The 27942-nt window shown below is 42.9% G+C and overlaps 1 protein-coding gene across 1 annotated transcript; it reads left to right on the forward strand.

Annotated features, from left to right (window-relative positions):
* The first annotated feature begins 1715 nt into the window (after positions 1-1715).
* On the forward strand, positions 1716-27942 carry LOC113045105 (elongation factor 2-like). The gene is made up of 13 exons (XM_026205278.1): positions 1716-1857; positions 4353-4567; positions 8599-8780; positions 9527-9738; positions 13190-13368; positions 13874-13979; positions 14062-14314; positions 20313-20508; positions 24495-24861; positions 24948-25301; positions 25814-25996; positions 26079-26211; positions 27588-27942. Exons 1-13 carry the CDS (start codon positions 1855-1857, stop codon positions 27779-27781), a joined length of 2577 nt encoding a protein of 858 aa, XP_026061063.1. The 5' UTR covers positions 1716-1854; the 3' UTR covers positions 27782-27942.

The raw sequence follows: 27942 nt of genomic DNA on the forward strand, positions 1-27942 counted from the left end.
TTTAAGAGGAAAATATTAATTGTACTTAAGTCCAATTTAAGACAATCCTTTGCCCATCTCCTTTTTATCAACAACTCAATCACAGGTAACGCTCCACACCATTCAAGACTCAAGTTTTATTTGTTATATGACATACAAAAAGCGGTGAAATGTAGGTCTGGCATACTCTTTTTAGACTGTGCAAAAAATAAGAGAACATTAGATCCAAATAATGAAACAGCAGGGGAAAACAATGATTTTTTTTTGGAGATAATTAAATACAAATAATGAAATATACAAATTATTTTAAACTACTACACAGATGATTTGTAGAGATGCTACACAGATGATGTGCAGAGATGTAAACTATGTGCAGTGAGGAGGAGTTGCATAGTTAGGTTGTGTCAAAAAAGTGCAGTGAGTTATTGGGTAGCCCTAAACAACCAGTCTATAAAGTTCAGTGTGTTTAATGTCCATGTTTAGTAGTCTGATAACATGAGGGAAGAAACTCCTCCTGAGTTTCTCCGTTTTTGCCGTCAGACTGCAGAAGCGTCTGCCTGACTGTAGCAGATGAAACAGTGGATTTCCAGGGTGTGTGGAGTCTTTGAGGATCTTAACAGCCCTAGATGTACATCTTCTGGTGTGGATGTCATGTAGAGAGGAGAGAGATGTTCTGGAGATGTGCTCAGCTACTCTTTGCAGGGCATTTGCAGGTATTTGAAGCTGCTCACTCTCTCACACTGGGGTCCCGTTATTGATGATTGGGGTAGATCCACTGCTGCCTCAAATAGAAAAAGAGTTATTGTACAATATTATTACAATTTACAATATTACTGTTTCTACTGCATTTCTGAGCAAATAAATGAAGGCCTGGTGAGCATCAGACTTAAAAACCATTACAAAATCTGTTCAACCCCAAATTGTCCTGTAGAACAGATATTTAAGGAACCTGAGGTTTTAACCTGATTGATTTTTATCAGCATTGGAACACTTTGCTGCTGCTTTCACTCCAAGGCTATGGATTATATTTTTACTGGAATGAAGTGTCATTACTAAACATTCAGTCCAATGACATCCTAAATAATTCACCGTTGACAAGTTAACATTAACTAAAGTACAATGCACATTTATGTGAGACGTCCACAGAATGTAATGTCATTTACATTCCAACATTTGTCATTTAGGACAGTCTCTGACCATACCCCTAGAGCAATTTTAGGGACAAGCGCTGTTGCAAATGTCCACCTTTAATGTATGAACATAATTTATCCACACAAAGACCCACACACACACACACACACACACTTTAGTCAAAAATCTTCAGACACAATAAATTACACATCTTGATGCATAGAAAAAAGAAAAGAAAAAAAGCTTACAGGAAAGTGATCCTTTGGGTTTTCAGAGAGAGACGGTAACCAGGTCACTGAAATGTAACTTTTGGCCACCCAGACTTGAACTTTCTGTAACAGAAAGTTTAAACATAATGTTTTTGTTTGTTTGTGTTTCCTACAATGACAACATTAATTCTACACCTCATACTGTTGATATGTAATGCATTCACAGCTTGCATTAACCCCATGACATTAAATAAACCAATCAAAAGACTCTGGAGGTTTGTACCGCCCACTTGGAGCTGAAGTCCCGCCCATTTGGAGCTGGCTCCGACCTCCGTTTATACCAGGATGTGAAAGCAGTGTTTGTTCAGGATTATAGAAGTAGAAGACACGAGCAAAGTATAATGAACGCAGAGGAGAGATATGTAAATTAAAATATCGATTCAATTACAATTGTATCGATCCGATACCAACACCAGGGTTGGCATCGATACTATCGATATTTAGATCGATCCGCCCACCCCTAACATCTGCCACAATGGTACGTATAAGACATATTATTATTATTTTTTTTAACTCCATATCCTGTTATTTTGATTCCAGTACTAGTTTCTAATGTTTTCTCTTTGTTTGTGACGGACTTTGTGCGGTTTTAGTCACCTCGCCGGTCTGTTTAACGGCAGGTGTCAGGTGTGTTAGCACCGGCTCACAGCGGTCACGTGTTGCTGTCGTTCCCGCACGCGCGGTCTATCAGCGTGCACACATCACATGTTTTGTAGGACAACCCGGAAGTTTGGTCTTCTAAGCGAACAACTAGCGACCATGCTAGCGACCCGGGAGAGACACTTCCTCAAACTTTATTTAAAAAAACACGCTCGCTCTTAATGATTTGCGCTGTGTATGAACACTTGTCCACTTTTCCATGAGAATATTGCCTATTCGTTTTTTTTTCTTTTTCTAAATGTTAATAAACAAAACTAATTTTGTTTATGTGAGTCTATGAGATTTCTTTTTAATCTTTTGTTAATGTTTTATTTATCCATTTATTTTGTTATTTTATATAAACCTTAATATTATTTTCTTTGTGATTAAGATTATTATGCCTTATCATTGTGCCCCAAATAAACATTAAAGATTATCTTTCACTGTATTATTTTTGATTGTATGTTTGCATACCATTTGCTAATTCGCCAGAAAAAATCTCAGAAGCACTAACGTTAGCTATGGTCGTATCAATTTCCATTAGATGCTGGTTTACTTACCGGTATTGTAAAGGCCAGCATGAGGGACAAGGTTTATCGAGTCTCGGAAAGTAAAACTAGGGAGGGATAACGTTAGAGGAGTTATAATAGTGTTCTATGTATTTAAGATAACTATACAAAAAATGTCTGAACAGGCATAACACAGTTAAATTCCAAACATTTAATATAATAGTTGTATATAATTACATATGTTGAATTGAAAGAGAATCGTCCAATAGCATCAACAAATGCTTATTATAATATAATATAAATAAACCATATATGTTCCCTGAATAAACCATATATACTCATTTTGTTCACATTTTCTATGTATTTTTACCTGATAATCCACAAGCCCCAATTGAGAGCCAGTGTAGTAATTTTTATCTCGCATTCACATTACTGTGAGCTGACTGGAGTGTAATAGTATAAAAGTAGTATACAATAGTTTAACATTTATTTTTGGTATTTGTCAGACAGGCGACTTACAGTGCATTCAGGCTATACATATCAGCGTGTTCTCTGGGAATTGAACTCGCAAACTTTTGCACAGTTAATAAAATGCTCTAATAACTGAGCCACAGAAACCTTACAGAAAGAGTTGTAGTAAACTTCTTTATTTTCATAAAATAAGTAAACTGAAAACAAACTATATACTAATTGCAAAAACTGATAATGCACACAACAGGTCTCTACAAGGAAAAATTGCATATTTGCTACAATGGGTGGTTGAATATTTCAGGGAGTATGAATGATCTTCCAAAATTTGTCCAGTGGGAACATCGTTTGTGGATAAAAACAAAACAGGGACATTTTTTTCCCCCTGCAGGAAAATGACAGCTGCAGATGCGAGAATGGACACTGGGCTTTCCGGTCAGCTCGTCTATGGATACATTCAAAATTAGCAATCTTAGGTTTATGGAAGTTACTCCTTGTTAAGTCTGACGTCACGTATGAGCGCTTCCGTGTCCAAACGCTCTATCAGTTACCACGAGAAAACAACAAATTGTGCTAATATAAACTCACAGTGTGATAGAATACTAGCGAAAAAACGTTATAATCTTAACCTTTTACTCCATACGGAAGTCCCAGATAGCCAGACAATGAAAATATAAATATAAAAAAATATCTAAAAATTATTTGTGTCTGGGACTTTTTTTTTTTTTCAAAACTTTTCAATAGATTATATTGATTTGCCAAATTGCATCGACTGCTTTAAAACATAAAACACTAATGTTTCAGGAGTTTGGGACACATGGTTAATAAACAATATTTAAGATTAAGTTTTTTCAGAGCTTTGTTAGATGCCAGTGTTTTCTATCACAGATATTCAGGTGTTTGATTTAAAAAAGTTTCACTTTTAACAAACAATTTCTTATGATTTTGAATCGGCATTTAACCTCAGAATGCTCTCAAAGTAAAATAGTCAGATTTGGCTGTGCTTTAAAACTCAATTATAGTCTTAATTTAAGTAAAGGATTTCAAAGTTAACCCTTTGCATGCTTTAAATGTTTCAAAATGATTAAATATGAAATCAATTACTTTAATAAATGTAATTGAAATGCTTACTATTACATTTCCAGTTTGCCTTCCCAACACTATTTATGTTTAATATAAATTTCACATTTGATCTCTACTTCATAATGTTTAATTTCCTTTGTGGAAGAAATGAACCGAATGCTTTAGGCCTACAGAAGTTTTGATGTTTTAAGGATCAGGATAATCTCATCTAGAAATCCTAAGAGGTGTTTGTCAAGAAATGCTTGAGTTTTGATGTTGAATGTGTCTCTTCCAGGTGAACTTCACAGTCGACCAGATCCGTGCCATCATGGACAAGAAGTCCAACATCCGAAACATGTCCGTGATTGCGCACGTGGATCATGGGAAATCTACGCTGACCGACTCTCTGGTGTCTAAGGCTGGAATCATCGCTTCGGCCCGCGCCGGAGAGACCCGCTTCACTGACACGCGCAAAGATGAACAAGAGCGCTGCATCACCATCAAATCCACGTAAGAAGCCTGCAAATAAAATGTATATATAAACATTATCATGCACAACTAAACCTGGAAATATCAGGCAATTTTATAAAATGACAAGTCTGAGTAAATGCAATTTAATGGATGATGTTAACATTTCCTGTTCGACTAAACTTAGAAATATAATATTAAATAGAATATTGCATGTGACTAACTTTGGGATTTTCAAAGTTTCAAGTCTGATAGGAATAATATTTATCATGCATTACTGTATCTGGAAATATCAGGCTGTTTTAATTTTAATTTGCAAGCCATTGAAATTGCAATTAAATAGATGTTTTTGGTATAACAAAAACTTTAATGCAAATAAAATGCTTTTAAGTAGATATAAACATCATGCATGACTAAATCTGGAAATATCTGGCAGTTAAAATGGCAGTCCTGTAAATAAATAAATGGATTATAATCTTTATAGTACATATAAATGATGTTCAGCAGGGTGTGTGCTTTTTTAGTGCTACATAGTGTTGAGTCATAATTTCATACACTTAAGAGGATTTTGTTAGGGGTGGAACAATGTATTGCAAAACAAACATGTCATTTATAATCCACCTGAATGAAAGTTTAGATAGTTTAGCATTGCATAAGGTAAAACCAGGAGGTCGTGGATGTGAGGTTCCATGTTCATAAATTATAAAACTAAAATGCATTATTCAATAAAATAAAATGTTTTGAGTGCTTGTAGTGAAGGACAGAGTGCTAGCAGTTATTTACTATGCATTGTCTTGTTCGTTTTCTTTAAGTTCAAGTTCAAATCTGCTTTATTGTCAATTCCTCCACATGTACAGTACATACATACACAGAATTCGAAATTGCGTTACTCTCAGACCCCCGGGGCACACAAATAACATTAACATTAAAGCCTAAAAATCTAGATAAAAATATAAAATGTAGATGCAACTATACAATAAGGGAATGTTAAAAAAGACATATAATAAAATTAAAAATAAAGTTAAATAAAGCAGCGCAAGGCAAAAGGCAGATAGAGTGCAAATCAATGAAGTGAACAACAGTGCAGATAAAAGATTATTTATTGCAAAAACAAAGCTTATTAAAGCTGCAGTAGGTAACTTTTGTAAAAATATATTTTTTACATATTTGTTAAACCTGTCATTATATCCTGACAGTAGAATATGAGACAGATAATCTGTGAAAAAATCAAGCTCCTCTGGCTCCTCCCAGTGTCCTATTGCCAAGTCATCTGCTCCCGGTAAGAAACAACCAATCAGAGCTGCGGTCCGTAACTTTGTGTTCAAAATGTAGAAAAATATATATAATAAACGAGTACACCAATAATCCATTTTCCAAACCGTCTTTTAAGCTTGTCCTGAATCACTAGGGTGCACCTATAATAAGTGTTTATATTCGGACTATTTTAGATTGCTTCGGGGGGTACCGCGGCGGAGTAACCCAGTACCTTTGTGATTCTTCATAGACATAAACAGAGAGAAGTAGTTCCGGCAACAATGTTCTTCCGCAAGACGCAAGCAGTTCTGTTTATTAATCGCTAGAGCATCAAAAGTTACCTACCGCAGCTTTAAGTCTGATTAAAGTGCCAAAGGGCTCAAGAGCAGTTATATTATTAAACTGACTGATGAGGTAGTGGAATGACGTCAGTTCCATGGAGAATGAGGTAGTGAGCAGACCAATGCTGCACAAAGTGACTGGTGCATGTCATCGTATATTAATGGGGGGGGGTGTCTGGGGGGGGGGGTCATAGTTCAGTGGTGCCTAGGCGAGAAGAGGGGAGGAAGGGGTGTTCTTCTCAGCTGCTCTCACTATGCGTTGCAGAGTCTTTCGGCAGGACGCGTTGCAGGCGCCATACCACACAGTGATGCAGCTCGTCAGGAGGCTCTCGATGGTGCCTCTGTAGAAGGTGTACATGATGGGGGGCGGGGCTCTGGCTCTCCTCAGTTTGCGGAGGAAGTAGAGACGCTGCTGTGATTTCTTGGCCAGTGCTGCTGTGTTTTCAGTCCAGGAGAGGTCCTCTGTGATGTGCACACCCAGGAACTTGGTGCTGCTCACTCTCTCCACAGTCGCACCGTTGATGGTCAGAGGAACGTGCTGAGTGTGTGCTCTCCTGAAGTCTACAGCAATCTCCTTCGTCTTCTCCATGTTCAGAGAGAGATTGTTGTCACTGCACCACCCGGACAGGCGGCTCACTTCGCTCCTGTAGTTTGTCTCATCTTTGTTGCTAATGAGACCCACCACTGTCGTGTCATCTGCAAACTTAATAAAGAGGTTGGAGTTGTGTGAAGGTGTGCAGTCATGGGTCAGCAGAGTGAAGAGGAGGGGGCTCAGCACACATCCTTGGGGGGCCCCAGTGTTCAGTGTGATGGTGCTGGATGTGTTGCTGCCGACCTGTACTGCCTGAGGTCTTCCAGTCAGAAAGTCCAACAGCCAGTTGCACAGTGAAGTGTTGAGCCCCAGCTGGACCAGTTTGTAAATGAGCTGTTGAGGGATGATTGTGGTGAATGCTGAATTGAAGTCTATGAACAGCATTCTGACATATGAGTCCTTTTTGTCCAGATGTGTGAGTGCTGAGTGGAGGGTAGTGGTGATGGCATCATCATCGGTCGAGCGGTTGGAATGATATGCAAACTGGAAGGGGTCCAGGGAGGGGGGGAGGGCAGACCTGATGTGGTGCATGACTAGCCGTTCAAAGCACTTCATGAGGATGGGGGTAAGTGCAACAGGACGGTAGTCATTGAAGCAGGATGGAGATGGCTTCTTCGGAACTGGAATGATGGTGGTAGTTTTAAAACATGTGGGAACAACAGCTGTGAAGACATCAGTGAGTTCTGCTGCACAGTCTTTCAGTACACGCCCAGGGATGTTGTCAGGACCCGGAGCTTTGCGTGCATTGATCCTGCTGAAGGATCTCCTCACGCTGTCTGGAGTCAGTGTCAGCACCTGGTCGCAGTGCAGTGGTGCTGTTTTGTTGCTCAAAGCGAGCGAAGAAGGTGTTCAGCTCATTTAGCAGAGAGATGTTGTTGACACAGGTCCGTGGTGGGGGCTTGTAGTCCGTAATGGTCTGTATCCCCTGCTACAGTTTCCTAGTGTCTCTGCTGTCACTGAATTGATGAGCTATCCTCCTGGAGTGCTGTCTCTTAGCCTCTTTGATGCCGCGGGACAGGTTGGCCCTGGCTGTTCTCCGGTCCACCTCATCTCCAGCTCTGAAGGCAGCGTTCCGTGTCTTGACAAGTCTGACAAGTCTGTAGACCTCCCCTGTCATCCACGGCTTCTGGTTGGTCCGGACAGTGATGGTTTTTGTGACCGTTACATCATCAATACACTTGGTGACGTAGGCAGTGACAGTCTCTGAGTACTCCTGGAGGTCAGTGGTGTTATTGCATGTGGCAGCCTGTGTTGAAGCATTCTTGAAGAACCTCTGATGATCCTTCTGGCCACACTTTAATCTGTTTGTAAACTGGTTTGGCGACTTTAATGAGCGGTCTGTATGCAGGCATTAGAATAACAGTGATGTTGTCTGAGGCTCTGAGGTGGGGGAAGGGGGGGAGGGCTTTGTAAGCTCCTCTCTGTGTGGTGTAAACAAAGTCCAAAATGTTATTTTCTTGTGTTGGAAAGTTAATGTGTTGTTGTATTTTTGGAAACACACTCTTTATGTCAGCATGGTTGAAATACCCAGCTATGATGAGAAAAGCATCGGAGTTGTGCTGTCTGCTGCTCACTAATGTGCTGGTATAGTTCATTTAGTGCGTCGTTCCTGTTGCTGATGATGTTGAACGGGGCAATGAGCAGTATATTCCCACGTCAGATAGAACGGCCGGCACTTAATAATCATAAACTCCACCAGGGGTAAGCATTGTTTGTTGATCACAACAGTATCGCGGCACTTTATTGCTCAAAGAAAAATCTATTTTGTTGTAACTAACATAACATTCATAGTAGGCCAAAACAGCCAATCATCTATGACCTGCTCACTAGAGTGTCTGCTTTACGAAGAGTTAGTTGTTGATTTCCCTTCCATGGCTGTTTCTCAGTGCTATCTCCATGTACTACGAACTGGCTGATAACGACCTGGCCTTCATTAAGCAGTGTAAGGATGGATCCGGTTTCCTCATTAACCTGATTGACTCTCCTGGCCACGTGGACTTCTCCTCCGAGGTCACAGCTGCTCTGCGTGTCACCGATGGTGCTCTGGTTGTGGTGGACTGTGTCTCTGGTAAACCTCTTATTCGTTTAGTTTTTTTACTACTATGGTTATACATCGAAGTGTTGTTGATATTGGTCTGAAGTCAAATTAACAATTTTAAATTGTACCAAAAGTCTATAAATATAAATATGCTTTCCATTGCTCTATGGTTCGTTAGAAGGACAATATTTGTCTGAGATATAACTATTTGAAAATCTGGAATCTGAGGATGCAAGGAAAAAAAAATCTAAATATTGAGAAATCATCTTTAAATTTGTTTAAAATGAAGTTTTTAGCAATGCATATTACTTAATTACTAAAATTAAGTTTTGATATATTTACAGTAGGACATTTACAAAATATCTAAATTGAACATGATCTTTTATTATTTTTGGCATTAAAAGAATTGTTGGCCATCCATTTTCATAATCTGAAAACACGTTTTATATTAATATGACTTTGCATCTTGAGTCTTTATAGATTTAAACTGTAAAGCAAGTCAGAAAAAGATTAAGAACAGCAATGCATAAAAACTTTCCATATTAGTTTGAAAATGAGTTAAGCTATTGACAAAATGAAGAAAGCTTATTTGATGACCATTTTGCACTATATATGTTTATGCTTTAATCATGAACTCACTAGCTTTAAATGACTGTTTCTCCTTGGTCTTTAATTGAACTTCATGATGCCTGCAGTAGTCCGGGTTTATGTGAAGAGAATGTGCTCAAGTTTTGTCACCTTCATCTGACCGCATGTTAACTGTGTCTCCTGCTCAGGTGTGTGTGTTCAGACAGAAACGGTGCTGAGACAGGCCATCGCCGAGCGCATTAAGCCCGTGCTGATGATGAATAAGATGGACCGTGCCCTGCTGGAGCTGCAGCTGGAGCCCGAGGAGCTGTTCCAAACCTTCCAGCGCATCATGGAGAACGTCAACGTCATCATCTCCACCTACGGAGAGGACAAGGGTGGACCTATGGGAAACATCATGGTGAGAACACGCTTTCATTCAGTAATATATTAAGTGTTTAAATGCACCGTGTGGTCTGTGAGGAGAAACCATGCACCACTCTGATGAGCTGATGAGCAACTAACCAGAATATCTGAGACCTGCGCTGATCTATTAGTGAGCTGTAACCCTCATGATATCAGTTCCTTTAGCTTGTGCTTGTCACACTGTCTAGTCTCTGTTTCCCTGGGTGTCCACTAGTGGGCTCACTTCCCCTTAGGCACTTCACCGTAGGCACTAGAATTCCTCTAGTCTGGTCTTGTCTTCACAGTAATTGCACTCCTGTTACCTGTTAATTGCACCAGGTGCAGGCACTTTATTGTCATTAGCCTCCCTATATATTCCAGTCTTTTCCTGTTGTTTGTATGGAGTCCTTACCCTTCGTGTGTCCAGCTTTCTCGTCCCCCGAGATTCCTCCTGTCTGCTTGTCCTCCGAGTCATCTCACATTCCGAGTTCCCTTTTCCTGTCCCTTTCATTTGTTTGTTTGTTTGGACTGGTTTTGACCTCGGCTGTATTCGACTACGATTTGGATTACCATATTAAAATACCTGCAATTGGATCTCTCACTCTCCCCGTGTCTTTCTGGGTACACGATCGTCACAGAAGGACTCCATCCCAACAGATCCAGCGGTATGTCCTTTCATGTCTCCTCCCCAGCCAGTATGGTGGAACGGAGGGTGAAATACCTTAAGTTAACCACCGACCACAGTTGACCCTCCAGATTTGAGTCATATTCCGGTTGACCCTCCAGAGTTGAGTCAGGTTCCAGTTGACCCTCCAGAGTTGAGTCAGGTTCCAGTTGACTATCCAGAGTCGAGTCAGGTTCCTGTTGACCATCCAGAGTCGAGTCACGTTCCAGTTGATCCTCCTGAATCGAGTCAGATTCCTGTTGACCCTCCAGAGTCGAGTCAGGTGCTTGTGGACCCTCCAGAGTCAGGGTTAGTCACCGTCGACCTTCCAGAGTCAGGGTTAGTCACCGTCGACCTTCCAGAGTCAGGGTTAGTCACCGTCGACCTTCCAGAGTCAGGGTTAGTCACTGTCGACCTTCCAGAGTTGAGTCAGTTTCCGGTTGACCCTCTAGAGTCGAGTCAGGTGCTCATGGACCCTCCAGAGTCAGGGTTAGTCACCGTTGACCTTCCAGAGTCAGGGTTAGTCACCGTCGACCTTCCAGAATCAGAGCTAGTCACCGTCGACCTTCCTGAGTCAGGACTAGTTACCATTGACCCTCCAGAGTCAGGGCTAGTCACTTTTTACCTTCCAGAGTAAGGGCTAGTCACTTTTAACCCTCCAGAGTCGGGGCTAGTTACCGTTGACCTTCCAGAGTCAAGTCAGGTCACTGGTGATCTTCAAGGACTGAGTCAAGTCACTGGTGATCTTCAAGGACAGAGTCAAGTCACTGGTGATCTTCAAGGACCGAGTCAAGTCACTGGTGACCTTCAAGGACCGAGTCAAGTCACTGGTGATCTTCAAGGACCGAGTCAAGTCACTGGTGATCTTCAAGGACCGAGTCAAGTCACTGGTGATCTTCAAGGACCGAGTCAAGTCACTGGTGATCTTCAAGGACAGAGTCAAGTCACTGGTGACCTTCAAGGACCGAGTCAAGTCACTGGTGACCTTCAAGGACCGAGTCAAGTCACTGGTGACCTTCAAGGACCGAGTCAAGTCACTGGTGACCTTCAAGGACCGAGTCAAGTCACTGGTGATCTTCAAGGACCGAGTCAAGTCACTGGTGATCTTCAAGGACCGAGTCAAGTCACTGGTGATCTTCAAGGACCGAGTCAAGTCACTGGTGATCTTTAAGGACCGAGTCAAGTCACTGGTGATCTTCAAGGGCCGAGTCAAGTCACTGGTGATCTTCAAGGACCGAGTCAAGTCACTGGGGTTCTTCATGGGAGAATTCAAGTCACCAGTAATCTTCATGAACAATGGCAAGTCACCATTGATCTTCATGAACAAATACAAGTCACCAATAATCTTCATGAGCAGAGTCAAGTCAGCACTGATCTTCTGGAATCCAGTATAAACACCATGGGATTACCAGAGTCTCGTCACTCCTCTGTGGAATTACCAGAGCCTCTCCACGTCTCTGATGAACTACCAGAACCGTTCCACGTCTCTGCTAAACTCCTCGCCTCTGCGGAACTTCCAGAGACTCGTCATGTCTCAGTCGATCTCTCTGAGCACCCGACTGTTCCTGTTGTGGCCACGGAGGCTACCCTTAACATGTTCATGTTCTATGTTTCTGACTTGCCCAACCAGACTTGTCCTCTGCTCCACCCTGGGGGCGTCCGTCCTGACCACACGGTTGTGGTGGTCTTCTGCTCTGCCCTTGGGGACTCCGAGCTCGACCATACGGACGTGGTGGTCTTCTGCTCCGCCCTGGGGGGCACCCGTTCCGACCACACAGTTGTGGTGGTCTTCTGCTCCGCCCTGGGAGGCTTCCGCCCTGACCACATGGTTATGGTGGTCTTCTGCTCCGCCCTGGGGGGCGTCCGTCCCGACCACACGGTTATGGTGGTCTTCTGCTCGTCCTAGGGGGTTTCTGCCCTGACCACATGGTTGTGGTGGTCTTCTGCTCTGCCCTGGGGGGCGTCCGTCCCGACCACGCGGTTATGGTGGTCTTCTGCTCCGCCCTGGTGGGCATCACGTGATGTCCTTCTTGGACTTGTGTTTTTGTGTTTATTTTTTTGTTGTTTTTCTGTCTGTCTTTCTTTCTGTTTCCTCCTATGGACCTGGCCCTCCGTCCCTCCCCCTGATCCTCTGCTGGTCCACCTCCCTCCTGGGTTTCTTGTCTGTGTCTTTCGTTCTTTTTCCCTCTAAGGACCTGGCCCTTTGTCCCTCCCCCTGATCCTCCGCCGGCCCACCTCCTTCCTGGGTTTCTTGTCTGTGTCTTTCGTTCTGTTTCCCTCTAAGGACCTGGCCCTCCATCCCTCCCCCTGATCCTCCGCCGGTCCATCACCCTCCAGGACTCCTTGTTTTGTGTTGCACTTCTCTTGTCTCTGTTTCCCAATTTTACCTGGTTGTCTTGTCGCTGTTTCCCCATGCTACCTGGTCCGCTTGTCTCTGTTTTACCATTTTATCTGGCCCTCCGCCCCCCCCCCCCCCCCAATCGTCCTCCGACTCTATTGTCATTAGCCTCCCTATATATTCCAGTCTTTTCCTGTTGTCTGTATGGAGTCCTTACCCTTCGTGTATCCAGCTTTCTCGTCCCCTGAGATTCCTCCTGTCTGCTCGTCCTCCGAGTCATCTCTCATTCAGAGTTCCCTTTTCCTATTTGGTTCTTTTTTTGGACTGTCTTTTTTGGTTTTGAACCTTGGCTGTATTAGACTATGATTTGGATTATCATATTAAAATACCTGCAATTGGATCTCTCACTCTTCCCTGTGTCTTTCTGGGTGCACGATCGTCACAGTGCTCCTCTCTTTCTCTCAGATCGATCCAGTGATCGGTACCGTGGGTTTTGGATCTGGTCTTCACGGCTGGGCTTTCACTCTGAAGCAGTTTGCGGAGGTGTATGTGGTCAAGTTTGCTGCTAAAGGCGAAGGTCAACTGAGCCCAGCTGAACGCTGTAAGAGAGTGGAGGACATGATGAAGAAGCTCTGGGGTGACAGGTGAGATTCAGATCCATAAACAAGTGTGTAAACATGAAGCTCCTTTGTGCATAATTGGCAATTTAAATATCTTCTAGCTTATACACTTCCATTAGAATATTTTTAAAGTCTCTTCTGCTCACCAAGTGTTTTTGATACAGCTGTATTTTCAGCATCATTTCTCCAGTCTCCATTTCTCACATGATCTTCAGAAACCATTTTAATGCTTCAAGAAACATTTCTCATTATCTTAAACCGTTATATAAACTATTTTTTGTAAACCGTGATGCATAATTTTTTTTAAGGATTCCTTTAATGGGGGCAAAGGGCATTTTATTTGAAATAAGTTTACTTTCGATCAATTTAATGCACTTTTAATGAATAAAAGTATGCATACGAAGGCGTTTATAGGTTGATCTGTTGTCTTAAGGTTATTTGACTTGCACTATAAACATCTGCATGAACAGTAGAGTAAATAACGGAAAGCTATCTGTCAGCTATTACTTATTCTCTGCTGCTCGTGCAGGTATTTTGACCCAGCCACTGGTGAATTCAGCAATTCTGCCAACGGCCCCGATGGAGAAAAACTGCCCCGCACCTTCACCCAGCTCATCCTGGACCCCATCTTCAAGGTACCCCATCTTCAGCCTCAAACACTAGTGCAGGTCTCCTTCTGATCCACCGGTGATCACACCTCACTTCCTCCATCTCTAGGTGTTCGATGCCATCATGAACTTCAAGAAGGACGAAGCTGCCAAGCTGATTGAGAAGCTGGACATCAAGCTGGACACCGAGGACAAGGATAAGGAAGGCAAGCCGCTGCTGAAGGCTGTGATGCGTCGCTGGCTGCCCGCCGGAGAAGCTCTGCTTCAGATGATCACCATCCACCTGCCGTCTCCCGTCACGGCCCAGAAGTACCGCTGCGAGCTGCTTTACAAAGGGCCTGGAGATGATGAAGCTGCAATGGGTACGATGCACTCATTTTCTCGTGTCTACTTTGCTGTATTTGAAGTGTCTGACTCAGGGTTTCCGCAGGGTTGTAACCTTGCGAGTGTGTGAGTCTCTATTTCTCTTTCTCTCGCTCTCATGCAGTGGTGACGCGTTCATATAAACGGCACCTAAACGCTGTAAAAAAATATTATGACATTTTCATTGTTTATTAATAAACAAGTTTTTCTGTGTCAGCTGCAGAGATGAAGTTGACACTGACTCGCGATCTTCGCAGTAGTGAACGTGCCGGAAAAAAATGCATTTCTTATGGATTAGACTATAGCCTACTTTTAGTTTTGAATGTTCCGTTTAAAAGTAGAAATTTCAAGCTTTCTGTAGATAATAGATATAGGATATCTCTAATGTGTTTAGGTCTGTGAGGCGAGTAGCCTAGGCTGAGTTTCGGTTCATGTCTGAACGTGTTGTGATTATACAAAATAATGAAACATGGATTAAAATTAAGATAAAATTAATACAAAACAAAATTAGTTTCAAAGGGAGGCTTTCGGAATGACGTCACACGATGTGTACGTTGGGCGGTTCAACGGCTACATTGACACCATCAACCTCCACTGCTCCCTCAACCTTTCCTGCTCGCTCCTCGCAGTCCACTGCCAGTAATCCTACCACCAGCATACAGACGATCTGCACCACCACCGTTACGCTACAGGCTGAAGTACCATGGTGTTTATACTTGGCAGTGAAACACCACTCGTTCAAGTCCAATGATGGCATAGGAAAGCTGTTTAGCATGATGTTCCCGGATTCCCAAATCGCCAAATCATTCGCTTTGGCCAAAGACAAGACCAGCTACATGATCAAATTTGGCATCGCCCCCTATTTTAAGAAGCAACTGGTTGAAGCTATAAATCATACCGGACCATACGTACTTATGTTTGATGAGAGTCTGAATGAATTGTCAAAGACAAAACAAATGGACATACTCATTCGTTTTTTGGAGGATGGCTGTGTCTGCTCGAGGTATTTTGGCTCACAATTTCTGGGACATGGAAGAGCTGAGGATCTGTTGAAGCACATCAAAGTAAGTTTATTATTATATACTTATTGGTTAGGGACAGTGTTGGGCAGTAGCGGCATTCCAAACAGCGCCGTTACTAGTTTACCTACATTTCTCAGTAGCGTCGCTATTTTCTACATCAAGTAGCTTTTCAGAAGTGAAACTATTTTACTGATTAAGTATGGTAGCATTCGCAGAAGCTACATTTCCCAGCGGAGTTTCTGCTGCGGGGCAGCCCATTGACATGGGTGTTCCTTAAATTAATAAATAATTATTATATTAATTAATTATTGAATTAATAATGTTCCTTAATAGGCACTCCTGGGCAAACCAGGAACCAAGATAGGGGAACACTCCGTACTCAGCCTGAGAAGAGAGTGTTTGCAGAGTCTGATTCGAATCATAAAGAAACTGCAAGAAAGGTCCCCATTGAAATTTCCCATTGTAAGGCAGATTGCCTGCCTGGATCCCACAAAGATGGTCAAAGATCCAGAGTGGTGCATCGTACAGATGAAGGCATTAGTACATCCTAACATTAGTCATCCAAACTTTCATCACTTGAGAATGAAGCTGACAAGTGTGCAGAGGTGGCTGAGGGAAAGGCAGGAACAAAGATGCCTGAGCTCATCACAAAATCCAACTCTCCTGAAGAAGGCTCAAGGACAAAAAAGCAGAACTTCTCCAAGTGGAAAAATTTATCAAAGAAAAGGCTGCACAGCTGAGGCACTTGTCTCTCTCTCTGTGTGTTTGTGTTGGACAGTGCTTGGCTTGTGTCCAGTTTTGAAGTTATTTGTTTATTAATGAAATACTTATATTATAGTGTACAATTGTACTTTATTATTACACATTGTGTAGCTGTTCATTCTAAAGGTCCAGTCTGTCTTCTAATTTTTATGTAATTGTTACTCTTTGCCATATTGAGTAAATCCTATGGACCAAGGCCTGTTGTGATATCTTGATTGATCCAAGTCCTATGGTAGAGTTCCCTCTTACTTGAATGTAGCTCACTCACTTGCCCTAACACACATGCACACTCACATACTGTCAAGTGTCTTTTAACTGTGAGGTGCTACACTTGAAAAGGACCAGACTTGGGATTTCACTCAGAAGTATATTTATTTTGATCAGTTGATGTAGCAATGTAGTAGTATCAGATGTAACAGGTGTAAAACCTTTAAATAAATAAAAGAAAAAGAAAACACAAACATTTTATATAATCAGGTATTTTTCCTAACACAGGAAAGGTCAAATGCGTTTTACAGGCAACACAGCTTGGTCTTTTACTCTGCATTTTACAAGCAACACTATACCAATCTAAGCATTTGGTCTTAGTTATCAGTTTCTCTTTTTTAAACCATGCAGTATTAATTGTTAACAGTCACGTGCGGGCCGGCATACAGAGCGCGCACAGGGAAGGCGGCATGCAGGAGAAAGAAAATGACATGTTGAACCACAACACAGAAGATGTACACAGAAGACAGCCATACCTCCACCGGGTTAGCGCGACACCTCCCACTCGATCTTTTACGTGGCCATACCTGGAAAGATTGCACTCTCAAGTGGGCTGGTCTCCGACCTGATCTTCCACCGGCACGAGGACCACAAGGTGCCGGACGTCCCAATGCAGAATGGTGCTCAACTCGCGATCTCTGGCACCCGGTTTTGGATTTCTCACCAAAATGCTGGAGCTTAGAGAGACCCTCACATAAACATCTCGAACAACACTTCTGGAATCAGGATTAACGCCGACGACTCTTGCAAGTCTGAACTGCTCTCTCAGTGCGTTTTGGTCACAGAGCCAAACTATGTCTCCAACGGCAACGTTCCTTTCAGCAGTATGCCACTTACTGCGAATGAACAGGTTCGGGCCAGCGAGTTGGCTCCAGAACTTCCAGAAATTGTTGACTTTAGTTTGTACTTCTTTGAGTCTTTCGAATGGATAAATGGTGTAGTCGACAGTTTTGAAGTCTCCTCTTTGTGTGGCTCGACCAAGCAACAGGTTGTTCGGCGTGATGTACTGGATGCGCTTTTCTCGGCTCTGAACTCTGGCGTCGATGGGTCTCTCATTAGCAAGATTGGCAGCTAGCTGAAGCACAGTCAGGAACTCACTGAAGGTAAGGCCTTCCACATTGGTAAGACTTTGGAGGGCTCTTTTAGTGACTCTGACAGCAGCTTCGGCGGCCCCGTTTCGGTGAGATGAATCGGCCGGGAGGATTTTCCACGTCCAGGTTGTCTCATTTTATGGCAGCATACTCTTCAAGCGACTCTTTGTCCTGTTGATTCAGGTAAGTATACATTTCTTTTAGGACCGGTTTTGCTCCGACAAAATTTTTACAGGGATCAGACCAGATTTTCCGGGGATGGCCTCGGACAGCGGTGAACCTCTGATAGGTAAGCAGAAAGCTCTCTGTTGATAATGTGTTTGCTAACTCTACATGGACGGCTTGGCTGGACATACAGCAAAATACGACACCCCATACTTTCATAGTTACTTTCTTCTTGACATCATCCTTCACATAGTAAGGTCCAAATAGGTCAACAGACGTGAACTCGAATGGTGCAGCAGGACTTGACCTCTCTTCAGGTAAGTTTCCCATTATCTGCTTGCAGGTTCTTGCTTTTGCTTTCCTGCAGAAGATACACTTGTCAACAACTTTTCGGCAATAATTCTTCCTCTTATGACCCATGCCTTCCTTTTCATCAGCAATAGAGTTTCCGCCACTCCATCATGTCCCTCACTGTGTGCTTCTCTGGCTAGCAGGGTGGATAACCAAGCTTGGAATGGTAGAAGAGGAACAGCTCTGCGATCATCTCCAAAGGTCTGGACTCTGCCACCACAAACCAGAAGTCCACTTGTCTGATCCCTGTAAACACTAGTCTGTGTATTGTGGCACTTGGGAAATTGACACCCTCTTGAGCTGCTAGGCAAAGGTCTTAGAACACGTCTCGTCTTTCACTGACTGTAAGGACACCTGAGGATGGTACTGCCTCCCACTTTTCTTGGTCTCTGATCTTAGCACTCAGGAACTTTTTAGCTGCTCTCCAGATCCACGCCACAGTCCCGACCAACTTTCTCAGGTTGCTGAAGCACCTTTTATCGACGAGCTGTCGAATTGCTGATCCTGCTGGTCTTCTGGACTCTACCCGGACTGGATCGTGTGATGGATCGTGTGCAGTCTTCAGGCGACTTCTGGTTAGTACTGCTACAAATGTCTTTTTCTGGATCTTTGTGACTTTGTCTCTGGTTTGGGCTGCAATGTCTTTAGCGGATTTCTTCGGCCACTCATCATCAGGAAGTTGGAGGAACTTTGGACCCGACTGCCACTCGGAGTCCTCAGTTAGGGCATCTGGATTGGCACCTCTGGTGATGATGTCTGCAATGTTTGCTAGCCCTGGACGGTCTGACTATCGACAAGATGGTACCATTTCTCGACCTGGAGTCGACAGTGTCTCTGTCTGCAAATACGGCTCAGCACATCTCAGCTTTCACAGGATCGCCTCTGTGGTCGAGAGGGGTCAGCTTGGCTTTGGATTCAACCAGTCTCACAACAACACCATGGCTGCAGCTCCAGCGAAGATACATCACAGCGGCGTATGCGTTTTTGCTGCCATCAGAGAACGTGATGGCACTGGGCTTTATGCAGAGATCTGGTGGAGTCAGAGATCTGGCGAATCGAAGTTTGCTCAGGTCAGCATATTCTTTTAATAGCTTTATGGCGTCTTCTCTGAGACCTTCAGACAAGGCAGCGTCCCACGTGTCTTCTAAGCAGTACCTTACTTTGGCTTCTTGGAAAGCTCTCCTAACCAGAATGGCACCCTTTTGCTTGACAGGAGTCACAAGACCGAGTGGGTCGTACAGGCCAGAAACTTGGCTTAGAAGCTCTCTTCTAGTGAGTGGAGCCGGAGTTTGATTTCTAACTTCTTCTCTTAGCAGGTTTTGACCAAGGCACATCTTCCTCCTTTTCTTTGAAAAGTTAACTGCAACCATGACATGAAGCTTGTCATCATCGACGGTGTAACCAAGGCCAAGGGCTTTGTTTTCATCTTCCATCAGCTGGTTTGGCTCTGTTCTGGGCATTTCACTCGTGGGATCTTTCCTCCCACTTCAAAAAGAGTAGACCCAGGGTTTCATGTAGAATCCTCCAGCTTTCAGGATGTGCTCGATGTTGGCTGTGAGGCATTTGAGATGGTCAAGCTCGTTGTGCGAAGTCAGAATGTCATCGACGTAGGCATCTTCTTCCAGCACACGTCTCTCTTCTTTGAAGTTTGCAGTCTCTCGCATGGCGACTTGAGATATGCAACTGGCAGGTTTGTCTCCGATGTTAACTCTTGTGATGGCATAATCCTCTATTTAAGTATCTTCACTGTTACTTCACAGAAATCTGTGCAGGTGGACCTCTTGATCTTCCAGCCAGACGGAGTTATACATCTTGCGGATGTCACCAAGGGCAGCATAGACACCAGTTCAGAACCTCAGCAGGACAGCTCTGATCGGGTTCAGGACATCAGGACCTTTGATGAGGATGTTGTTTAGACTGAGACCTTTGTACTTTTGGCTGCTGTTCCACACTAGTCTGACTGGGGTGGAGACTGAGTGTGGATTTGGCGCGATGAGATGGTTAATTTAATTTAGTGCGACACATACACCTACAGAACCTCTCCTGACTTTCTCTTTCTCACTCTCTCTGGTTCTCTATCTCTCCCTCCCAGTGTTGAAATTAAGTTATAATTGCCTCATTAAATTGTGATTAAATATTTTATTAATTCATTTTGGAAAGATATTTAATGTCTTTACTTGTCATTTTACTTAACACTTAACACTGCTACAGTTGAAGTTTGAAGCTGTGTTGGAAGTAAAAAAATTGTGATGGTAGTAAAATAGGTGGCAAAAAGGTAGTAAATGAAATTTAAGAATCTCTGTATAAACTCTGTGACTGTTGTCTTGTGTTCTGCGCAGGTATCAAGAACTGTGACCCTAAAGCTCCCCTCATGATGTACATCTCAAAGATGGTGCCGACCACAGATAAGGGGCGTTTCTACGCTTTCGGCCGTGTGTTTTCTGGCATCGTGTCCACTGGGCAGAAAGTGCGAATCATGGGACCAAACTTCAGCCCTGGGAAGGAGGAGGATCTTTACCTGACACCCATCCAGAGGTGTGCAGCGCTTCTGACTCATTAATACTAGAGATGCAATGGAATTACTTCATTTAGCCCAAAATAGTAGTAATAGTTTGTATTTAACCAGCACTTTATTTTATTTGCACATGGCTGTCTTCATGTGACCTGTGCTGACAAAATGAGTCACGATGAGCAAATTTACAAAAATTAGTTTTTGTGAAGTTTCCAAAGCAAAAGCACCTAGCAACTTACAATTTTCTCAACTTTCTTTATTAATATTAATTACCATTTTAATAAGCCACAATGTTCATTTACATTTACATTTAATCGTTTAGCAGACGCTTTTATCCAAAGCGACAAATGAGAACATTAGAAGCAGTCAGGTAGATGTTTCTTGAAAATGAGTAAAGACTCAGCTGTACAAATTAAGATTGGGAGGTCATTCCACCAGCTGGGCACAGTCCAGGAAAACGTCCGTGAGAGTGATTTTGAACTTCTTTGGGATGGCACCACAAGGCGTCGTTCACTTACAGAGCGCAAACTTCTGGAGGGCACATAAGATTTAACAAGAGAGTTTAGGTATGTTTGTGCCGTGCCAGTGGTCGTCTTGTAGGCAAGCATCAGTACCTTGAATTTGATGCGAGCGGCTACTGGTAGCCAGTGTAACCTGATGAGGAGAGGAGTAACATGAGCTTTTTTTGGCTCATTGAAGACAACCCTCACTGCTGCATTCTGGATCATTTGCAGAGGCTTGACAGTACATGCAGGAAGAGTCAGGAGAGCATTACAATAGTCCAGTCTGGAGAGAACAAGAGCTTGGACAAGAAGTTGGGTTGCTTGCTCTGACAGGAAGGGTCTAATCTTCCTAATGTTGTATAAGGCAAACCAGCAGGACCGGGTCGTTGTAGCAATGTGGTCTGTGAAGCTTAACTGATGATCCATCACAACTCCTAGGTTTCTGGCTGTCCTTGAAGGACTAATGGTTGATGAGCCCAGCTGTATAGAGAAGTTGTGATGAAGCAATGGGTTAGCTGGAATCACCAGGAGTTCTGTCTTCATAAGGTTAAGCTGAAGGTGATGGTCATTCATCCAACTAGAAATGTCACTCAGACAGGCTGAAATGCGAGCAGCTACCGTCGGGTCATCAGGCTGGAATGAGAAGTAGAGTTGGGTGTCATCAGCGTAGCAGTGATAGGAAAAGCCATGCTTCTGGATGACCGATCCTAATGACATCATGTAATTGGAGAAGAGAAGTGGTCCAAGTACTGAGCCTTGAGGAACCCCAGTAGCAACTTTTTGTGACTTAGAAACATCACCCCTCCAAGACACACTGAAGGATCTGTCAGAGAGGTAGGACTTAACCCACAGGAGAGCAGTTCCAGAAATGCCCATCGTTCTGAGGGTGGACAGGAGAATCTGGTGATTAACGGTGTCAAAAGCAGCAGACGAGTAAGAAGAGTACCGAGGATTTTGAAGCTGCTCTTGCCAGTCGCAGGGCTTCAGTAACCAAGAGCAGAGCAGTCTCAGTTGAGTGACCACTTTTGAAGCCAGATTGGTTGCTGTCCAGGAGGTTGTTCTGTACAAGGAACATAGAAAGCTGGTGGAACACAGCTCACTCAAGTGTCTTTGCAATGAATAGAAGAAGGGATACTGGTCTGTAGTTTTCAAGAAGCGCTGGATTTAGAGATGGTTTCTTGAGCAGTGGGCTTACCCGAGCCTGCTTGAATGCTGAGGGAAATGTTCCAGAGTGAAGAGAGGAGTTGATAATGTGAGTAAGCGAAGGTATGACTGAAGAAAGATCACTTTAAGGAGGTGAGTGGGGATTGGATCAAGTGGACAAGTAGTAGGATGATTGGACAGGAGAAGTTTGGAGACGTCCATCTCTGAGAGTGGGGAGGAGGAGGAGAAAGAGTGTGCATCGGTCATTGTGAAGTTTTCCTCAGTCTGCGGTGTGGAGAATTGGTCACTGATGGATCTTTTCTTTTTGTGAAGAAAACTGCAAAGTCGTCTGCTGTAAGAGTCGGTGGAGGAGGTGGTGGCGGCAGATTAAGAAGAGAAGAGAAAGTCTTTCAGAGTGTCCAAGCGTCACAACAGCTGTTTATTTTGTTGTGGTAGTAGGATGTTTTAGCCGTGAAGACATTTGCAGAGAAGGAAGAGAGGAGATACTGATAAACACTGAGGTCGGTAGAGTTTCTTGATTTCTGCCATTTCCTCTCTGCAGCCCTGAGTTTTAGAGCGATGTTCACGGAGAACCTCGGACAGCCAGGGGGCAGATGGGGCGGTGCGTGCTGGTCTAGACAACAGTGGGCAATAGTTGTCCAAGCAAGATGTTAAAGTTTTTTTTTACAATCTGTTCATTCTATCTTAAAGCATTCTTTAGTAACACTTGAATAAAGGTAGGCTTTAAAGGAACACTCCGACTTTTTGGGACTTTAGCTTATTCACAGTATCCCCCAGAGTTAGATAAGTCCATACATACCTTTTTCATTTCTGTGCGTTCTGTAAGTGTTATTTGACGCACCCACCGCTAGCCTAGCTTAGCACAAAGACTGGATGTAAATGGATAATGGTAGCATAGTAATCCCAATAAGTGACAAAATAATGCAAACATTTTCCTATTTACATGTTGTGATCTGTATAGTCACAGCGTGTACAAATAACAACGCTATATGAGACCGAGACCATTTTTAATCATTTAAATACTGGGTAACTATATTCTCACTAGGCGTAGGAGCACAGCTAATGTTACTTGGGTGGAGTGGCTACTTGGGCGGAGTGATTAGTGCAGCACCCGAGAGGCGCCCTGGTGAGGAGCAGACGGCAGTTGTCATTGTTTTTCCCACTGTGACAAGATTAACTGGAAGAAAGGCCCCATGCCGAGTGAACCTAATGGTCAGCTGTCCACCAAGTAAGTGATTATGATCATTCATAGTTCAATGAAATTGTAGTATAGCCATTGCATACAGTGTGTCAATACACAAAATATTATTGAGCGATACAGTGTGTTCATGACAACACAATAATAACAATGAAGGGGATACACGGAGCCCCTATTCACGTAATAGTGTCACTACTAAGGTTATATTACATAAGCATGGCACTGTTACAGTATGACTAATGTTAGTCATCTCAAAACATAATGGAACACTTACTGCAGCAACAGGTGATCCAATTTGTCCTGTCTTTATTATCGATGGTATGGCTGTATCCTTTAGCACATGTTTCATGGTCCGTATGACAACTTGCATTTTTTTAAAATAGTCGTCTACAGTAAAATGTTCAGAGCAAACGAAATACTTCATTATGGTGTTTACAGGTGTGTTTGGGTCTATTTCCAGAGCAAGTAGCCATCGATTCATATAAATGTACTATCTAGTAATTGCTGACTTTATTACTCTAACTCTGAGCGAACTCTTTGCTCCTCACCACGGCGCGTCTCGGGTGCTGCGCTAATCACTCCACCCAAGTAGCCACTACGCCCAAGTAAGGTTAGCTGTGCTCCTACGCCTAGTGAGAATATAGTTCCTAGTATTTATACGATTAAAAATGGTCTCTATCTCATATAGCCTTGTTATTTGTACACGCTGTGACTATACAAATCACAACATGTAAATAGGAAAATGTTTGCATTATTTTGTCACTTATTGGGATTACTATGCTACCATTATCCATTTACATCCAGTCTTTGTGCTAAGCTAGGCTAGCGGTGGGTGCGTCAAATAACACTTACAGAACGCACAGAAATTAAAAGGTATGTATGGACTTATCTAACTCTGGGGGATACTGTGAATAAGCTAAAGTCCCAAAAAGTCTGAGTGTTCCTTTCATAAAAAATACATAATTGTGTGTAAACGTTTAATAGCACCCCCAAGTGTATAACAGTGGAAACTCACCTTTGGCAGGGAAGTGTTTTCTTGTAAAAGACGAGAACTCGTCAGTTGCAAGGAAAGAGTTAACATGATTAAAACCAGGTCACAGAAATGTGCACTACTTTTCTGATGCATAACGCTTCTCTATTTCAGGACCGTTTTGATGATGGGCCGTTATGTGGAGCCAATCGAGGACGTGCCATGTGGTAACATCGTGGGTGTGGTCGGCGTGGACCAATTTTTGGTGAAGACTGGGACCATCTCAACTTTCGAGCATGCCCACAACATGCGTTTGATGAAGTTCAGCGTCAGCCCTGTGGTCAGAGTAGCAGTGGAGGCCATGAACCCCGATGACCTTCCCAAACTGGTGGAGGGACTCAAACGCTTGGCCAAGTCTGACCCCATGGTGCAGTGCATCATCGAGGAGTCCGGAGAGCACATCATCGCCGGTGCTGGAGAACTGCATCTGGAAATCTGCCTTAAAGATCTGGAGGAGGACCACGCTTGCATCCCGCTGAAGGTCTGTGCATCAGTTTAGGGACTGATTTGTTTCCCCCTTGTTTTAGTTGATGTATGATGTGACCCGTGTGTCTGGTTCTCCAACAGAAATCGGACCCCATTGTGTCCTACCGGGAGACGGTCAGCGAAGAATCAAACCAGATGTGTTTGTCCAAGTCTCCTAACAAACACAACCGTTTGTACATGAAGGCCAGGCCGTTCCCCAACGGTCTTGCCGAAGACATTGACAAGGGCGACGTGACGTCCCATCAGGAGGTCATGGCTCGAGCAAGCTACCTCGCCGACAAATACAAGTGGGAGGTCACCGAGGCCCGTAAGATCTGGTGCTTCGGCCCTGATGGAACCGGACCCAACCTCCTGATGGACGTGACCAAAGGAGTGCAGTACCTGAACGAGATCAAGGACAGCGTCGTGGCTGGCTTCCAGTGGGCCACTAAAGAGGTGAGATGTTCGGGGTTAAACAGGGTTTGGTTTACTATTTGCTATTGATGCTTTTAACTACAAACAATATTTTACCTTTTTATGCTTATATTTTACACTATTTTTTGTTTTGTTTAGTTTTTGGCAAGGCAAGTTTATTTATATAGCACATTTTGTACACAATTGTAATTCAAAGTGCTTTACATAAAAGGAAGTAAAATAATCATAGAAAAATAAAACAAGCAATTTTAAAACTTTGAAAATGATTTAAAAATTTACTCAATTAAGAATGAATTTAAAAACCGTTAGAAATAAAAAAGATTTTACATTTTAAAAAAAAGTGTGATATGGAATACATTTTATTGTACTATAAAAATCTAAATTATTACAGTATATATAACTTTATCGGTTGCATTTACTAAATAGTCATACGCTTTAAAACCCAAAGTTGAGTTTTCTAACATGTATTGCTGGTTGGATCTTGAATCAGTGTTGATTCTCTTCAGTCCTCATGGTTGTGTTTCTGTGCTCAGGGTGTGCTGTGTGAAGAGAACATGCGTGCCGTCCGCTTCGACCTCCACGACGTGACCCTCCTCACAGATGTCATCCACCGCGGCAGAGGTCAGATCATCCCCACGGCCCGCAGGGTCATGTACGCCTGCCAGCTGACGGCCGAGCCCCGCCTCATGGAGCCCCTGTACCTGGTGGAGTTCCAGGTGAGACTCCTCGTTCCTCTCGTGTGACTCCTCCTCTTTACCATACGAGCGTCTCTCACCTGCATCTCTCTTCCTTTCTCAGTGTCCGAAGCAGGTGGTCGGATGCATCTACGGTGTGTTGAACAGGAGGAGAGGATACGTCTTTGAGGAGTCTCAGGTCATGGGAACAACTATGTCCAACGTTAAGGCCTTTCTGCCCGTCAACGAGTCTTTCGGTTAGTATCAGTCTTCATCACATTGTCAGAGATACAACTATTTGAAAATCTGGAATCGGAGTGTGCAAAAAATCTAAATATTGAAGAAAAACATCTTTAAAGTTGTTCAAGTGAATTCTTTGCAATGCATATTACTAATCAAAAATTAAGTTTTGATTTATTTATGGTAGGAAATTTACTAAATATATTAATGGAACATGATCGTTACTTAAAAAAACTTTGTTGGCATTAATGGAAGTGCATTAGCATGGTTTAAATCATACTTATATGACCGCCATCAGTTCGTAGCAGTGAATGGAGATCTATCATATTGATCACAAGTGCAGTATGGAGTACCTCAAGGCTCAGTACTAGGGCCGCTACTCTTCACACTTTATATGTTACCCTTGGGAGATATCATCAGGAAACATGGTGTTAGCTTTCACTGTTATGCTGATGATACACAGCTCTATATTTCTTCGCAGCCTGCTGAAACACATCAATTTGAAAAACTAATGGAATGCATAGTCGATATAAAAAACTGGATGACGAGTAATTTCTTACTGCTAAATTCTGAAAAAACAGAGGTGATAATTATAGGACCTAAAAACTCAGCTTGTAATAACCTAGAACACTGTCTAAGACTTGATGGCTGCTCTGTCAATTCTTAGTCATCAGTTAGGAACCTAGGTGTGCTATTTGATCGCAATCTTTCCTTAGAAAGCCACGTTTCTAGCATTTGTAACTGAATGTTTCCATCTCAAAAATATATCTAAATTATGGCCTATGCTCTCAATGTCAAATGCAGAAATGCTAATCCATGCATTTATGACCTCAAAGTTAGATCATTGTAATGCTTTATTGGGTGGGTGTTGTGCACGCTTAGTAAACAAACTACAGCTAGTCCAAAATGCAGCAGCAAGAGTTCTTACTAGAACCAGGAAGTATGACCATATTAATTGAGGTGACTTAAGCCCAGTTCAATGTTGATTCTCTTGTAGTTTATTCATTATCAAACCACTTTAAAAGCAATTAAAAAAAAAAATACAGTTCCTCAAAGCAAAAATGTTCATTTTCAACAGTATAATTTCATTAGTAATGGTAGTATTATTCACTTTTTTTAATATATAAAATTGCTGTGCACTTTAACTTCGATTGTAGTATTTGATTATATTATCTTAATAGTAACAAATGTTAATACTGATAGTGATTTATTAGTATATGTTTATAATAGTGGTAGTATAATAGTTATCAGTTTTATTAGTATTCAGTTCCTGGGTTTAAGAAAGCAGTTTTGTGTTAGAAGCCGTTCTCATTCCTAATGGAAGTGTCCTAGTCTCTATTAAACCATGTATGTCTTTGTCCAGTCTCTTAACATCTCGTGTGTGTGTGTGTAGGTTTGACCGCTGAACTGCGCTCTAACACCGGCGGTCAGGCCATCGCTCAGTGTGTGTTCGATCACTGGAAGATCCTGCATGGTGACCCCAGACACCCCGATACTAGACCCTACCAGGTTGTGGCCGAGACACGCAAGCGCAAGGGCCTGAAGGAGGGCATCCCGGCACTCGACAACTTCCTCGACAAGTTATAAACGGTCATTCCTTCCCTCTGCGCTCGCTTCCTCCCCTCAGAGTTCAGCGGAGGGACTGGACTGTACAGGGCACAAACACCACACCTTTATCACATTCTGACGGCAAATTCAAGTGGATTATGTAAATCTAATAAAGAAAATAAAAATGGAAAATCACTGGC

Source organism: Carassius auratus, chromosome 27, assembly GCF_003368295.1.
Source record: "Carassius auratus strain Wakin chromosome 27, ASM336829v1, whole genome shotgun sequence".
NCBI lineage: Eukaryota > Metazoa > Chordata > Actinopteri > Cypriniformes > Cyprinidae > Carassius > Carassius auratus.

Coding starts and splice junctions, on each gene's coding strand:
- LOC113045105 (XM_026205278.1), top strand. Junction 25,302..25,813: donor TCCAGTGGGCCACTAAAGAG/GTGAGATGTTCG, acceptor TTCTGTGCTCAG/GGTGTGCTGTGTGAAGAGAA. Junction 25,997..26,078: donor TGTACCTGGTGGAGTTCCAG/GTGAGACTCCTC, acceptor TTCCTTTCTCAG/TGTCCGAAGCAGGTGGTCGG.